The sequence below is a fragment of the Excalfactoria chinensis genome, chromosome 7 (assembly GCF_039878825.1).
Source record: "Excalfactoria chinensis isolate bCotChi1 chromosome 7, bCotChi1.hap2, whole genome shotgun sequence".
NCBI classification, from domain to species: Eukaryota; Metazoa; Chordata; class Aves; order Galliformes; family Phasianidae; genus Excalfactoria; species Excalfactoria chinensis.
The window spans coordinates 24,480,449-24,496,986 of NC_092831.1; the positions used below are offsets into that span (position 1 = coordinate 24,480,449).

Genomic DNA, 16,538 nt, shown 5'->3' on the forward strand with positions numbered 1-16,538 from the left:
GTCCTTACTGAGGGTATAACAAAGACTTAAAATAGGACATCCAGCCAGTGCTAATTCCTAGCTCTGCAAAGGGTGCACTGCCAAAAGGCCCTTTTTTGTTTTGTTTTTTACTGTTTCCTCACCCCAGGCATCCAAAAAGCACTGCAGGAGGAATAATGCAAAGAAAAATAATATTACAAAAAATTAAAAATAGTATAAGAAAGCTGTATTGATGCAAAATTATAACTGGAATTGTATACTAGAAAAAACAACTGATCTGTTTTCACAGTTTCTTTAATTTACACTCGTATATTGGAGGTCATACTGAGAGAAGGTACAGCTATTGCTGAGTGAAACCTACACTGCTTTGCTTAGTAAATGCAGTAGAAACATGAGTTTTGATTTCTGGATTTTACAAATAACAGATAATTTTGGTGTATGCTATCTGTAAGTTAGTGCCTTCAATATGATTAAGCATAAGCTTTGGTATTTTCACACACTTCTAGGCAGTTTTCGGTAACTTTGGGGTACTTTTTAAAGCTTTAAATTAGCATTTCTTCTCACTGAGAGACAAAAGTGGGTTACTTATACTTTTAAAATATAACGAGTAATTCAAGATCCCTTACCAGCAAATAATGGCTACTAAATCTGTAAGAAGAAAAGTAGAATTTTTCTCTCAAAAGCATCACACTTTCTCAATTTCATTCAGCAGGACGTTGATATATATATATATATATATATACATCATATACATATATATGTGTGTGTATATATGTGTGTGTGTGTGTATATATGTATATATACACATACATGTATATGTATGAGTTTATATAAAAGTATATATACCTTGTTTTCCTTCCCTAGACTGAAGTCAAGGAAATTGCCCTGGTTACATTTCTTGATCCTTTCACACAAGTATAATAAAGTCAAAGCAAGACAGCTTTTACCTGTGATAGACTTTAATAAGCGTATTATAAGTACAGTGGGCAGCAGGCTTTTGTACATTTTAGTAGTGAAAAGAATTGTCATGTTTGATCTTCAGTGATGTCCTCCATTCTTCTTCGGGGGAAACAGGGCATACTCGATGCCAAGAGCAACGACGAAAGCTGCAAATCCCCACTTGAGTCCCCTAGTGAAGACTTCTGTTAAGGTGACAGGTTTTGCATAGCCACCCATAAACCTCCAGGCTTCATTACTAAAAGGCAAGTAAAACCAAAAGAATAAAATAGGATCAGTGGAGACAGCGTGATAAACATGATTAAAAGTTCTCTGGGAAAAAAACTGAAGTTATTTCTGAATGTGCGCTGAGATGGTAACATTTCTATCATGTAAACATTCAAGTAACAGTAGCGGCTCTTAACTCTTCATACGGCTACAGTTTACAGGAGATGCAAGCAACATCAATGTCATATCAGACTCAGTTCCTTAAACTAGTTACACAATTGTTAGATCTTCTGATTTGACTCTGAAACCAAAACTGAAAAGTACTTGAGCAAAGTTTACATAGTTCCTAATGGGGGGTTGGGGGGAACACAACTATGGTAAGATGACACATCAGTACTAACTTTGAAGCTTCTGTGCTTACCGAGCCCATGGGTCCCTGAGACCCCGTTTAGCCAGCCTTCTTTGGACATCCTCGAGTGGAGTACCCTCTATCTTCCACTGCCTGTAGTCAGGGAGTTCTGTTCGGCCGTGGCCATGTCCATGGCCGTGTTCACTCCCATGCCCCATACCTACAAGCAAAGATAAATTTCAGTTCTCAGGGAGTATCAGCTTATTTTCCACACACTCAGAAGGACCAACATCCTGTACAGGAAGAGCGAGGTGGATACAAAACATACTCCAAAACAATAACATTGCACACAGGGTGTTTTTCTGCTCTGTGAACAGTGCACCTCTGAAAAAAGTGCTGGGAGACTTTATACTGCATTGTGATGTTGGCGATAGAGAAGCAAACTGTGCTAGATTTTATTAAGTGTTTTCCCATATATAACAACAGTTGGTTATTTGGTGTGAAATCATGCATGGTTTCTTTAACATGCCATGTGTCTAAAGGCAAGAGTCTCTACATAAAGCTATTTCCAAAGAAATAATAATATCTTATCTATGGAAAGAAAAAAGCCCACAGAATTTTTGCTAATAATGACAGACCATTAACACAGATCTTGAAATACGCAGCATTAACACAGTTTTGCTATGATAGTGTTACACATGAATATCTCTGACTAATCATTTAAATATTCCACACCAGACTTTTTTATTTAATATACCAATAAAGAAACCATGTTATGGGTTTTTCCTCATGCTAAGTCAACCAAATATCCCTATTTGTGTAGTTAGAGTTTATAAATAGTGATGTGGCTTGAGAGGTAGAGACAACTTCATGGCTATGAGTCACTGTACAGAATGTAACATAAATTAAACTCAAGTTGGTGACCTTTATAGAATACTGCTATACTTAAAGCAGCACCTTCAAATAACTGGAATTCCAAGAGGTGAAAAGCTGTGAATTACTCAAACAGTGTAACTGAATCTACGTTTATTCTCTGCAGTTTACTGTCAAATTAAAAAGAAACAACAGAGGAAGATCTAAATGTAAACACAAAAGAAAAGGCCATTAGATTAATGTTACAATTCTTATGAAATGGCAGCCTGTTAAAAACATTTATGTGCATTTGATAATATTAAAAAATGGGCAAAACTACTAGCTTGAAAACATCCATAATAGCACATCGAACACTTCACAGATTAGCATCATTATATCATTGACTCCTAACACTGTACTACACACATCCAGCAGAAGGATCATCAGCTGAACTACCCTCTGATAAAGCAATCTTGTTCCCTTGTACAAGGCATGTAAGCTGGAAGCCGTTTAAAGACACGTTTCTTAAGGCATTAACTTCATTTCTGCTGTAAGATTCTCACATAATTGCAGTTTTATTCAGTGATGGCTTTCAAGTCTTTATTGTCACAATGCAGCGAGGCTCCTTTCAACAGGAGCTTCCCAATGTAGCACGTATCTGGTAGCAAAGAGCAGCCTGAATGCTCCGGTGTTTAGGAGAATTGCCTGGAATGCAACCGTGCCAAAGTGACAGCATCAACGGCTGTGGGGACCCAAAGGGATGAAACAGCATGTCTGTGGACGAGCACTAACTGTCATTGCCTGAGAACCATCTCCTGCTGCTAGAAATAACTAATAAATAAACCCCACACAACCCCCATCTGTCCATAACCTTGCCACGCAGCTCCCCGGCCTTGCTGTCCGACCGGCATTTACCACCGGCAGGGTTCCGAGCAGCCCCGCACTGCGGCACTAGCCGGGCGCCCTCTGCGCCGAGAAGGGCCGCGGCCCAGAGTCGGTGCAACTGGCGGCCTAACGGCACGCGAAGGGCTCAGCGGCAGGGCACGGAACGCAGGACGACCCGTGTTGGCAGGGCACGTCCCGGGGCGGCCCCGTTCCCCCGGCCGCGCTGTCCTTGTGCCGGGCCGGTCCCGCCTCCTCCCCGCGCCCCCCGGCCATGCGCGCAGTACCTGCCTGCTCCGCGACCCTCCGCCGGGACACAGCGGACACCCGGAAGCAGGGCTCGGCGGACGGAGCCGCGACCGGAAGTGCGGCCGGGCACAAGCGTTCCGCGTAACTTCCGTTCCGCTGTATTCCCACCCCCCCCACCGCCGCCCTGTACAAGTGTCAGCTCTGATGCTGCCCTCGGCTCCCCGGTTCCCGCTGCGCTGCGCTGGCGGATATTCACCGATGCGGCTCGCGCACACGCGGCGACACCGACAGTCCGAGCGGAGGTGCGAGAGAGGGGGAGGGGGGATGATCGAAGGACGAGGACGCACGCGGCCAATCAGCGCGGGGCTTGTTGGGGCGGGAGCGGCCCAATGGGCGGGCGCGTTGTTGGGCTGCGGGCTAGCGGCGGCTGGAGGTGGCGGCGGCGGCGCCGGAGCCAAAGGGTGAGGGGGGTTGGCGGGAACGTGCGCGCCGAGCTGCGGGACGGCGGGGCTCGGGCGGGAGCTGCGGGGGGATCTCGCTTCCTGCTGCCTCCTTCCCTCCGGTACGGCCGTTGTCCGTCGGCTCCTGCACGGACGACAGCCCGCAGGGTCCCTGCGTGCGGGGGCGCGAACCGCCGCTGCCGCTCGCTGAGGTTTGGGGCCCTCCTCGCCGCCTCCTTCTCCTCTCCAACGGTAACTCCCGGACACCTGACGGGCGGCGGCGGCCCCGCGCTTATGTAAGCTTGGGGCCCGGCCGCTGCCTGCCCACGGGGCTGCATTCGGCGGGGAACGGGAGCTGGAGCGGCACGCTGGGCTGAGCCGGGGGGCTGACAGCGGGTGTGTCCTCAGAGGGCAGCGCTGTGTGCTTCCGTAGGAGCGCGGTACTGCTTCAGTAGGACTGACTGCAGGTTTGGTTTACTAATACCTGGTGTGAAGCTGCTTCTCGTTTTCGAGCTTTTATGGTGATATTAGGAGATGACGAGAAGTGTTCCAGAAAGAGTGCCGTTATCGGGCTATGAACAGTGGAATTGTGCTAACTGGAGTGCCATCTGTTTCACCCAGACTGCCTCTGTCTGGTCTCAGCACCGAATGTTTTTCCCTGTGAGACAGTCTGTGAGGTCCAGTGTGAGGAGGGGAGAAGGCGCGATAGTTCTTCAGTGCAACAAGGAGGTGGAACCGGGGATGGGTTCTTTATTTGTTGAATACCAAGGATTGCAGATTCTGTTTATTGGGTAATTAAGTTCCATTTGATGCCTGTGAAGTATTCCTTGTTTCTCACGGTGGTGGAAGGCTGCAGAGTATGTGTTCAGCTCCGCTTTGCTGTGGAATGCTGATATTTTTCTCAGAATGTTTTTTTCAGTGAGCTGTGAACTTGTTGGGTACCAGACAGGATGGTGGTTTTGGCGGGGGGGGGGGGGGGGGGGAGGTCTCCTAGATCTGTGTTTCATTTTGTTTGCTTGGGTATTTTTTGTGGCCCGGTGAGCTATCCATGAAGCCACACTGATATTATGAGTCTATCAACCTCAGTGTTCAGTACTGATCACAGAAGATTGACTTTGTGGGGCCCATTGTGGTCAAACAGGGCTATAACAGAGGAGTACACTCTGCAAGATTCCCCTTCAAACACTCTATGAATGTCAGGATTGAACAAGGGTGGGGGAGAACAGCTATTCAAAACTAAGTACAGAAAACCTCTTAATGGGGCAAACTTTTTGCAGTGAGGTTGCTCAACATCTTGCTTTCTAAATTGCTTTGTATTTCAGCATGGACCTTTCTCTTTCCAAAATAAAAGGCTCTAAACATGGGGGATGTGTTCTAGTGATGTAGGGAGCTTTTCCAAAGCTGCATCATCACCAAATAAGTGAGTCTGGATAATTTTAAGGGGCCTTATGGTCTTGTTGTAGCCTGCTGTTATTGAGAAGGAAGAAAACTTTACCTTACCGAGTTACCTTTTTTGGTTTTTTTGGTGTTATTTTTTTCTGACTGTAACAATAATATGCACAAGGAGTTAAAACATGAGAAGTTTCCATCTTGTGTAGAACATACTGGATGTCCTTTGGGGAGAGAAGGTCATTGGGATTCAGTGTCAAAATAATCAGTGCTCTTTATGGTTTATTCAGTTGTTTGTGGTGGTTTTTTTTGTACTATTTGTGGTGGTGGCAATTTCTGACAATTAGGTCCCAGGCTGCAGTTACATTAACACGTGCTTAGCCATGGCACTTAGGATTAGTTGGGATTCCTGCTTGTGGATGTCAGGCTGGAGGAAGGTGGCAGGGCTTTCCTGACAGCTTTCAGAAACCTGTGTTTGCAGAAATAGTTGGCAGTACATATTCTAGGTTACCAGATGAATCGTTGTTACTGTTCTTCTATAGGCATGCTAGTAGTTTCCATGTCAGCGATGGGTGTTTAGCAATATGCTCTTTGTGACTATTTTCTACCTTAGAGAGCTGTGAGACTGACGGTGCCTTGAAGTACTCTCAGTGTTGAGGGTGCTTCTGTTTTGTTTTTTTTCCGTGGCTATTTTTGCTATTTTAATACATATTTGAGCCACTTGAAGTAAAACGCTGCGTGTTTTTCTCCTGCAATTGTGTGTTACTTTCTCAGGCTTTATATCAGTAGTTAATTATACTTCACTAGAAGCCTGTTGTCATTTGAATGAAATGATCAATCCTGTTTAAATTGCAATTAAAGATCTTTCCAGTAGCTGCTTAGGTTCCTTTGGATCTTATATGTTATTTTATTTTTTAAGAACTGCTATGGAAGATGGGGAAGCAAATTATCTTCTCAAGCTGAGACTGAGCTGAATGTTCTATGGGTTATATCACAGTCTCAAACCACTGTTTCACCTCTATTGAGGAGAAGTGGTGTGCTGGAGCAGCACTGTTCCTTTCTGTGTTTTTTGGCAATCCAGAGATCATTTTCCACAGGAAGAACTATACTGCTGGACTCATCTGCCATCCCATCCTGAATCCCCATAAAGCTCTTTGATCCCGGTATGTGACAGGACCATTGTTGCAATCCTGCTTGTGCCGCACAACTAAGCAGTAGTTGACAGCAGATGCTCTATTCTTGTGCTCTTTTCTAGGCAAGCATATTGGGTTACTACTTAGATCAGCTCTCCCAGTCTCTCTGTTGGGATGATGTTTTGTATGGCTTTTTATTCCATGGATGTAACTAATTTTCTTTATAACTCCTGAGTCTGTGCATTGTTTTGGAATCGACCGCCATTCTGGCAGCAGGTACCACTGAACTTCTCATGTTGTGTGAATAAGTCATTCCTCTGTTCTGAACGTGTCATCTGAGAACTTCATATGATACTCCCTGTCTTCTGCAGGAGGAGGAACAGAACTGTTTGGCTTTTTCCCAAGCAGACTGATATGAGCTCAGAATCAGGCGAATGTGTCCAGTCAAACACTGATATGGGCTTGAAAATAATTGTAGACTTTGTTCCTTTATATTAAGATATGAACTAGTATCTGGCAGTGGAGCTGAAGGCTTCCCCAGCTGACACCTAGTGAAGGCTGTCTGCCATAGTAATTATCTTTTAGGTAGAAGTCTTGTGACTCTGGCAGAGAAAGTGATCTGAGCACGTGCAGTCATTGGTCAGAGTTGGACTTGCTGCTTCGGTCAGGTATTTTCATTTACGGATGGTACAGTTACAAGAAGTAATTCCTACTTAGTGCTGCGTTTCACTCTGCTTGCTTTGCAGTTATTTCCTTATGGTAGATAAAGTTTCAGGCGGATTTGTGTTCAAGAAAACGTTCACTTCTGCGTCATGTAGGCTTGTTCAGACATTTCATGTAGGGTGTAAAGGAAGAGTAAAGTAGGGACAAATGTCTTTAGGTGGTGTCATGTATCAATAATCTGTTTTCTTTCTTGACCCTTTCTTCTATCACTTTTATTTGGCAGAAATGCAGATTAGTAAATGAAGGAGTTACTGGCTGGTTAAGGCTGGAAGGGACCTCTTGAGATCATGTACTTGAAGTCCTTCGCTCAATACAGGGTCAGCTAGGGCAGGTTCCTTAGGTTTCAAATAGCTCCAAAGGAAGAGGGTGCACATCCTCTTTGGGTGACATGTCCTAGTGTTTAAATACTCTCACCCTGGAGGAGATTTTACTGATGTTTAAATAGAATTTCTTACATTCTGATGTGACCAGACAGATGCAGTTTCTTTGGACAGCAGGCCAGTGTTCTGAATTTGTGTTGCGTCATTAACAGAAAGTAAACTATTCAAATAGTTGCATTTTTCTCTTTTCCTTTCCTAATAACAAGACAGATCGGTTTTGTTTGTTTGTTTTTAATATATATAATTTTAATTCTTATTATTCTTTAAAAAACCAGCAGCTTTAATCAGAGGCCGTACTTCTGGGAGCCACTTTCTCTCTCCAATGGAATTCTGACCTTTTAGTTTTAAACTTGAAATCCAGGGTGGAGGGGTAGAGGGGCAACTTGTGACAAAGTAAAACATTGTTATGTAGTAAAACAGAAGTGTCTGTTGCCAGCGGCACAACAGAGAAGAGAAGGTATAAAGCTAGATGAGGATCGGGTGCTGGGTAAGGTAACACACAGTTTGCAGACTGTTCCAACACGTGCTGCAGGTCATCAATAATTGATAGAAGTTTCGTGTTGTAAGAAGAATTGCAGTGCAGCCCTTAGTCATTCTTCTGTTAGCATCGTACTTCTGTCGATTGTAAACAATTTGGGCATTGGCTTTTATGTGTTTTGTTTTCCTTAGAGCCTTAGAAAACTTGTGTTACAGATGTTTTTTGAATGACATTTCTCTTCATTAATAGCATCTTACAAATAAGTTATGTGTTGGTTGAAGATACGTCTAACAAACCATGGAGCTACTATCAAACTCATTGGCATCTTTTTAGTTTTATACCAGTGTAATATAATTTGGATCTCCTGTGCCGTTCTGGAGTATTAAGCTGAGTTCTATAGCAGTGTTACCTTGATGCTGTGAAATGGTCTTTTTCTCTCAAATCCAGCGTTTCTCACATTATGGATTCTATTTGAAAGTGCTCGTGGCAGTAAAAATTAGTTATTATTTGCTTCAACAGGTGTGTAACCAGGAGTCACAATTCATGTGATTTTTAAAGTAGTCATTGACAAGTCTGTTGTTGTTGTTGTTTTCCTTGATTTCATTCTGTTTTTCTGTGGTCTGTGTGGCTTGCCCCTGTTTCCCAGCATTTGTGTCAGTTTGCTCCCTTGGTATCGTTCTGGAGAGTAACGTGAATGTTATACTTGAAATTTATGATGTTCCTTTAGAGTGGAAAATAAAGAACCACAGATATCTGGAAGGAATTCTCCCTGGGGTAGTGAACTGCAGTGTCAGATGGATGTATGTTGCAAAGGCATTGTCTGTCTGTCTGTCTGTCTCCCAGAGTTGAATGCTGGGCGTTGCCAAATCCCCTTTCTGCACAATACTGTTCAGCAGAGGTCCTGACAGATGCAGTTGCAACAGTTCAAGCCTGTTAAAATTCTCTACCAAGACTGAACTCTTCCTGCTTATTTTCGAGGGTCTTACTGCAGGACGGTGTGCTTATTCCGTAGTGTTACGTGTATTCAGTCAACTTGGCTTACTGATATTTGCAGCCCAGAAGTGTCAAGTCTACATTCTTCTGTGTAATCTCAGTAATTTGGCTATTCTTGCTATGCTTTTGTTTTACTGTGATCCTTCAGTTAGTTGTAATAGTTAGGTGTTCTTTATCAGTACTCACCGTGTATGGTTTGTGAGTTCTTTAAGCAGTTCTACATCACTATTCCACAGGAGTATTTCAGTGAGGTGTGCTGGTTGCGCAGGCTGTGTGATGGTGGTTTGCTGATTCATACAGGGCAATGCTGGAACACTTGGGGTCTGGGGTGTTTTTTTCCTTCTATTTCTATTCTCTTTTTTAGCAGTTTATGAACTTTCAAATGTCGAAGTTGGGGTTGTCTTCCATTCTTCTGCCCTACTTCGGTAACTGTTGAGGGTAGGGGGAATTATTCTACATCTTTCCATTCCTTTCTTTCCTTTTTATTTTTTTAAAGAAAGAAATTCAGCTGAGCCGGAACAGCGTAGAGACGAGAGCTAAATATGGGCACAGAGGAGAGCGAGAGTTTAGGTCTGCAATGGAAAAACGAGTAGTTCCTTACATGCGAGCAGCTTTAATGCCGGTTTGTTTGTTTGTTTTTAAGCTACTTGCTTCTTGTTCTTGGCATAAAGCAGGCCTGAGTCAAAACTGCCGGGCTTCAAAAGCTTCTTCTAGATTGTTAATTATGTGCCCATTCTGCTTAGCAATTGTGTAACTGACAAAGCAGGGTGTGTGGTAAGCTGCTCTTGTCGATGATGCATCTGCGCAATAGTTGCAAATAGTAACATCCTTATGTTTCTGGAAGTTACTGAACTACATTTCTGGCAATTTCTTGGGTAGATAACGGAACGCGATGCTGTTTTTTGTCCGGCTTCATGTGAGCTGTTCTTATAACTGAATACACGTTAACGAACTGCAGGAGATAGCAGCACAAACCTTTGCCATGTCAGAGTAGTGGTGGCTTCATGGAAATCTCTTAAACAGCTCAGTGTGACCTTTGGAAACACAAGTAGGGGTGGGAGTCCTGGGCTGGAGGCTCAGTTGAACGAAGAAAGCAAAGTAAAACCTGGAATACCGAAGTAATTTAAGTTAAGGGTACATGACTGTTTTTCTGGGCTGTTTAATTTCTCAACAGTTCTGTGACAGCAACCTTTCTTGTCATTCGGAAGTGTCGCCTGCGTTTCCCAGCAAGCAGGATAGCTAGGAGCAGGCTGCTGCCTCTTCTGTTTGCTTCGCTTTGTGCACTGCTGCACTTCATCTGCTGCGATTCTTCAGCTTTGCCTTCACCCAGGTAACTGTAAACACCAGGTGAGTTTGAGCAACCTCTGCTTAGCTATGGAAGAGGAGAATTTTCTGGCTTTCTTTTTGTTTCTATGGGGCATTTCTTTCATGGGTGAGAACTGAAGCAAGATTTTCGTTATCTCCTCACCAAAACTGATGTTAGAACATGAGAGAATCAAACTTGGAAAATGTTTTGCCCCAACTGTTAGCTTAGTCTGTTCATCTGATTGCTGCAGTGCATCCATCTCAGACACAGCCTGTTGTCCACAGATCTCCAAAGGGCAACTTAGAGAAATAAGTCAGATCCCCTTTTTGTACAGATGCTGAGTGGACTATTAATACCCATGGCAATCTGTGTGAGAATACCTGCTACGTCTATCCCCAAGTCTGCTTTTTCTGCATCAGCGGTGAAAGTACGTCTGCAGTCATTTTGTGCACGCAAACATAAAGCTGTTGGATCCTTAGTCACTTCAGCCAGAGAAAGATGAAAATGTGTTGGAGACGTCTGGGTGTTGAAGTCATTCAAATGGCAGCAGCGTTACACACGCGTACCTTGTGTTCCAGGAGTCACTGCGTGAGCTCTTTACCCAGCAGTGCTTCCCTTTTCCCCCCTTTTGTATAGGTAAAACACTTTTGCCCAGCTTACAGGTCTGTTGTGGTTTTTAGCAATTAATTTTTACGGGTTACATGAAAAAGAAAGCAATTACAGTGACTGCACTAGTAGTTTTCCATTTGTAATTGGAGTTAAAATGTTGCCATTTTATACCGAGTTTCTTTAACTTGTCGAGCTAGCTCAAATTTCAAGTCTGGAATGTAGAAGGCAACCAACTGAACAAAAACCTGTCAATTCCATGATAATGTTTGTACGCTCACTTTACGTTTGCTCTGTTGTTTTCTTTTTTCCCCAGCTACTTCAATATTTAATTGCGTAAACCTGGTGATGCTAAGGCAGAAAAATAAATGTGCAACTATAGGATTTCACAATAGTTGCGCTCAAATTCCTAATCGGGTTAAGGTTTGTGCCTGGATTCCAGGCTGAGCTAGGGGTCGCTGGCTGGCACTGGTTGGCACTGCTGCTGAGATGGGGCGGTTGGTGTTGTGCTGATCATCGCTGGGTGTCCTCTGTCCTGTCCGCACACTTTTATTTAGCAGTGTATAATTAACCAAGCGTGCAAAGGTTGGTTTTGGTTTGTTTCCTCTGTGCCCTTCTTCTCTGACTGGCAAGTGGTTATCAGTTGTGAAGACCAAAGCGCTGGACTGGATGTGAGAAAAACAGGAGGAGGTTCAGAGAAATACAGAGAAGGGGATGGCTCTGGGTGTTTATTTCCTCTAACAAGCCAAGGTTTGGAGTCTGCTGCAGAAAGCTGTAAGATGATCTGTTGGTCAGTGAGGATGCTGCGATGCTTTTCTTGCCGGCTGCTGGAAAGTAACTCCTTTAGCACTGCTGTGTGCCATTCTGCTGAAGTGTTCTGTAGGAGCGTCACCGTGTTTGGCTGCTGGAAGCACGTGTGGGCCTGACAGTCAACTGCTCATCTCTGCCCATGATGCTCCATGTAATGTGCCAGAAATTGTGTTTGCTGACTTCTTCTAATACAGCATTTTCAGCCTTGTGAGAGGCGGGAGAGAGGAGTTAACAGATCTTAAATGAAGAATGTTATTGTGCTAATGAGGAAGCCTTAATCACGATTTAGAGAGTTCTTATCTTTAGCGAATTTTGAGGTATTTCAAACTCATGTTCCATTGGACGGACTGAGACATACAAAAATACTTTTCCTGCATCACCCGGCTTTACGCAGGATTCTCGTAATAGTTATTTACTGCTATTTCTGTGAACTAGTGGGAAATTCTGCCTTAGCAATGTGTGTGGGCTTTGAACAGCTTTGTAGATGGTGATAATTATCTTTTTGTCTCCACGAATGCAGGGCCTTCAGCTTTCTGAAATGCATAATGTTGCAATTAGTAAATTCTGCATGTGCCTTGCATCTATGAGAAACGAAAAAGGGTTTTATTAGCATTTACTTTTTCATTGCCTGAGAAATGTTTGAAATTAGAATCTTATTTCTTGGTTTTAATTATTCAAATGAAACAGGGTGGATTGGGAAACAAAATAATTAAAATACAGTTACAAAAGTCTTAATACGTCAGCTGTCAGATAATGCAAAAAGCACGAGGGCTTTTTCTGCCCCAAGTATGAAACTCCTGCTGCTCACTGATAAGAAATAATTACTGAATAATCATCTTAAGTACCAACGTGCAGATAATTGCAGGTTCTAAATTTGTGTTTTATTCAGAACGGTTTTCTTGCACACTGAAACTGTCACATGTGGAGTGTGTGGGTTTCCTTTTGGTGATGGTGTCCATGTGTGTGCAGCTGGTCAGCCTTGCATTTCAGGAGGCTGCTGTGCAGGTCCGCTGCCTGCACGCCATTAACCTCAGCAATCCTAAGCATTCTGTCTAAGTTGCCCTTGAAAGACCATCTGCATTTGTTTTCTGAAGCGTGGTGTGTATCAAGGGTATTAAAAGAGTATAATTCCTTACACCACGAGTGTAGAACCAAAAAATCTCAAGTGCCTGGTGCTCATGCTTCAGTAAATACTCCTGATTGCTGCTGGCACAGATCCATAGGGAAGCAGTGCAGTGGGACATTTGAAAGGCTGTTTAATTAAAATCAGGCTCTGATTATTATTTTTTTTTCTTTGCTGATGTATTTGAAAATAATGAGCTGAATTTGCCCTGTTGCCAACATTTTTTATTTATTTTTTATTCCAAAAAGAAAATGTGAGGTCAGCAATAGTTACTATTGTTAAAGAAAAAAAAAAGAAGAAGCAGCAAAGAATTGTGCCCTGTATATGGTGGGTGTATTTCATGTGGGTGTAAGAGGGCTGCTTTGAAAGTAACACCTCCTATGTTAGTCTTTTGTCTCACACTGTGGGATGTTGGGGGTATGGCTGTAGAAGTTGAACCTTCCCACCCGTATCCCATTGCTACTTGCAGAGCAGAATAGAACTTCTGAAGGAAGGTCATTTCTGATTAATGTTGGAAAAAGCAGGAGTAAAACTCTGTGACGTGTTTGCGTTTAAGGCCATCTTTGGTCTTCTTCCAAAGGTGAGTTTGCTCAGGAGACTCGAGGGAAAAAAAAACAGCGTTTTACTGACTGCTTTTGGAGCTGGTTTTAATCAGGAAAGCTATTTAGTATTACAAACAAAGCCCCAGAGCTTTGCTGTCTATGGGTGAGGTTATGCAAAAAATGGCTTCAGTTTAGAACATTGAGTACTCAGCGAGGATTTCTGTTGTTGTTTTTGAGGGTTGGATGGGAGAAGTTATTAACAAGAAAATGTACGTATGAAATTGTAGAACGTTGTAAAATTAGTTCTTCCCTCTGTACCAACCACAATGGGAAGCTGTGTGGTTTTTCAGTTAAACCTGTAGCTATTGTAATCTTGGAAGACCTCCTACCTTCTGGAAGACAGTAATTAACAAAAACTTACTTTGTTCAGGCTGTGAGTGGAAGGTGTGCATAGAAACAGTCATATGCAGTCGTGCCCCTTTTCTCTATTTCACCATCACTCCTATATGAAATTGAGCAGTGGCTGATGTGGGGAACGTATAGTGGTGTGTTTCAGCTGATAGCACTGAGGCTTTGACTGCTTTGTATTCCATCAGGAAAGCCTGTGGAAGTCCCGTTTTCCCCTTTGCTCCCCTTGGTGTTGATTCCTAGCTTAGATAAATGGAAAGCATTGTGGAAAGTCTTGCCTAACAGAGCACACAGAAGGTCCGGCTGCTTTCAGTCATGCTGGGTTTAGGTTGCATTCCTGAAGAGATTGCATGCAAAAATTTGCCATAAAAAAGACAAGTTTTGGATTTAAACCCAAGTAAGTAAATAAGTAAACTTTGTGCCCCTCACTATTAATAAAAAAAAGAAAAAGGAAGAAGAAATTAGTTGCTTCACACTAAGATGCGAGCTCATCCTTTCTTCTGACCAGTCAATCGCTCACGTTCTAATATTAGCTGGAGAGTAAAAGAATAACAGCTGTGTAAACAACGTGCATTGTTCTTAGCTAGTCAGCACTGAAGATTAATAATTAGACTCATACCAAAGCAAAAGAGGAAACTCCTGTAGAGGCTGCACTTGTTTGTATTTAGAAATGTTTTAGTTCCCATCAAGTTATTTCTCAGGGAATTAACATATACTTCTATGGGACAGGCTGCAGAATGGTCAAATGGTAAGCTGAGTTTCAGTTTAATGAAGACTTCAAATATGGTGATTAAAGTTGTGTTTTCTTTAGAGTCATCGTTTCTTTGCCAGGTTTCCATGGGGGACAGTCCAACAAAAAATAAACTTCCAGTTCTGGAGGAATCTTGTTGAAGTTAGTAGGGTTGGTCACGAGTATCCATTTGGACAGGACAGTCACCTTGACCAGTTGGGTCAATTGCGTGGATTGTTCATGTCAAAGCAGCAATTAATGGGTCTGTGTTGCATAGGATTTAGATAAGATCTTGTTTGTTTGTTTTAGGCTGCATTTTTACTCTGTCTTTTCTGTCTTTAGAGAACATTTCCTTGTTCTCTGTGTAGCAAGGCAGTCCGGTTACATAGAAAGAAATCTGCATGAAATGATTTCATATGTGAAGAAATTCATGAGTTGCAGACAAAGTGGCATAGGAAGAATTGCTACATATGAACTGATGCTAGTAGAGGAGAAGACTGTATGGTTTAGCACAGGAGGGGTTATCACACAGGGTCCTGAGAAGAGGATTTAGTGTAGGATGACTGTATCAAGTAGTTTCTAAGGAAACTACTGCTGAGAGGATGTATGAGGTGAAATTTCTACGGCAAGCCTACGTGTGTGTGTATATTTAATATGTTCAGTCTTCATAATAGAAAAATTAACGTGTGCTGCTGTATTTAAGAGTGCGGGATAATTCCTTTGGTATATTGTTGTCACCAAAATCAAGTAGATAAAGTAGAACAGTACTTTCAGTGTCTCTTTCCACAACCTGGGTTGTCTCAACTCTTTTCTGCTACATTTGTTGCATGAATTCCTAGGAGAGAGACGTAGCTGCAAGTGCACGAGGTATGGCTGTTAGTTTCTGTTTTTTCCCTCAGGTCTTTAGACTTCGAGAGGCAAATAAGATTTTTTTTTTTCCTCTAAAGTCACTTTTGCAGCTTTCTATAACTGCTCTATGCAATACAGTGTGAATATCAGCTTTATATTTATGGGTGGGGGTTGGGTTAAAACTGTGCAATGACATGCTGGTTTAGTCTGGATATTGCTGATGTATCAAAGCAAGCTTGGAATTGATGTCTTCTCTGGGTGTTTTGTGAGACTGAGGCTCATCTAATAAGGCTGGCAGCCTAAATCCTTCGTGTAGAATACACAGAGTCTATATTTTGGTGTTCAAATGCATCTGTCTGCTAAGCTGAGAAATTACCTAAGAAGTGGAGTTGGAAGAGGGACTCTTTCTAACAAAAAGCAAGACTCAAGCTGATGATTATTAGCTGTCCAGTGAATGTTTTCTTTCTTCTGGCCTTTATCTATTTTCTACCTTGTTGAATTTTTTCTTTGCTCTGTGCGATGGAGCTGTTACAACTGAGAGAGTTCTGTACTGGTTCCAGCACAGGGTTCTGATTTGTTGATTACAACAGGATTTGAATTTGTTTTTTGATGTCTTTATCAAAATGACAGCTTATATAAGTGTATGTTTAATGCAACTGCCATAGAGTAGTGTATTTATGTAGGTGAATTGAAGGCAATCATAATGTTATTTTTATATGTTTGTTATAATAATATATACACTTCAAAATCAATATGAGAAGTAATCCACAAACTATCCTCAGCATAGAGGCCTGTGGCTGATCGCATCAGGCATTACCAAACTGGCATTTCAGCTCCATTTTGTAAAGGATGATCTTGGTTCTTTTGGTATCACACTGTCCTTTTTCCATTGTGGAAATAAGAGCATACTGTGGTTGTTCAAATCAGTCTGTCAATCCAACAGCAGCTGGATGCAGATGTTGGTGCTGAGTAACTAAGGAAGGAGATGCCCGTGGAGAACTTTTTGTGAAGCAAATTGGTGAAGTATTAGCTTACACCATTGTTTTCTACTTTCTTCTTATTTATATTTTAAGAAGTAATTGCATAGAACAGGTATTATAAATATTTATGTAAAATCTCTTCCTGCTGCATTCATGATATTTTATTGTGAGTC

General features: G+C 42.5%; 2 protein-coding genes across 6 annotated transcripts in view; one reads left to right on the forward strand and one right to left on the reverse strand.

The window, feature by feature from the left end:
- Positions 1-263: 263 nt before the first annotated feature.
- On the reverse strand, positions 264-3,836 carry NDUFB3 (NADH:ubiquinone oxidoreductase subunit B3). Of its 3 annotated transcripts, none has more exons than XM_072341877.1 (3): positions 3,514-3,635; positions 1,565-1,712; positions 264-1,174 (listed from the first exon to the last, which is right to left on the reverse strand). In XM_072341877.1, the coding sequence occupies exons 2-3, from the start codon at positions 1,708-1,710 to the stop codon at positions 1,018-1,020; spliced, it is 303 nt and encodes a 100-aa protein (XP_072197978.1). In that variant the 5' UTR covers positions 1,711-1,712; positions 3,514-3,635; the 3' UTR covers positions 264-1,017. The 3 variants fall into 3 exon arrangements, with proteins under 3 accessions (XP_072197978.1, XP_072197979.1, XP_072197980.1); XM_072341878.1 differs by lacking the exon at positions 3,514-3,635 and adding an exon at positions 3,732-3,836 and having other exon boundaries at positions 904-1,174; XM_072341879.1 differs by having other exon boundaries at positions 904-1,174; positions 3,518-3,775.
- Positions 3,837-3,849: 13 nt separating this feature from the next.
- Positions 3,850-16,538, forward strand: part of LOC140254819 (hyccin 2) — a 67,021-nt gene continuing 54,332 nt past the window's right edge. For all 3 annotated transcript variants that reach the window (XM_072341874.1, XM_072341870.1, XM_072341873.1), the window contains exon 1: positions 3,850-3,936. The gene's annotated coding sequence lies outside the window, so the exon portion shown is untranslated. The remainder of the gene's footprint in view (positions 3,937-16,538) is intronic.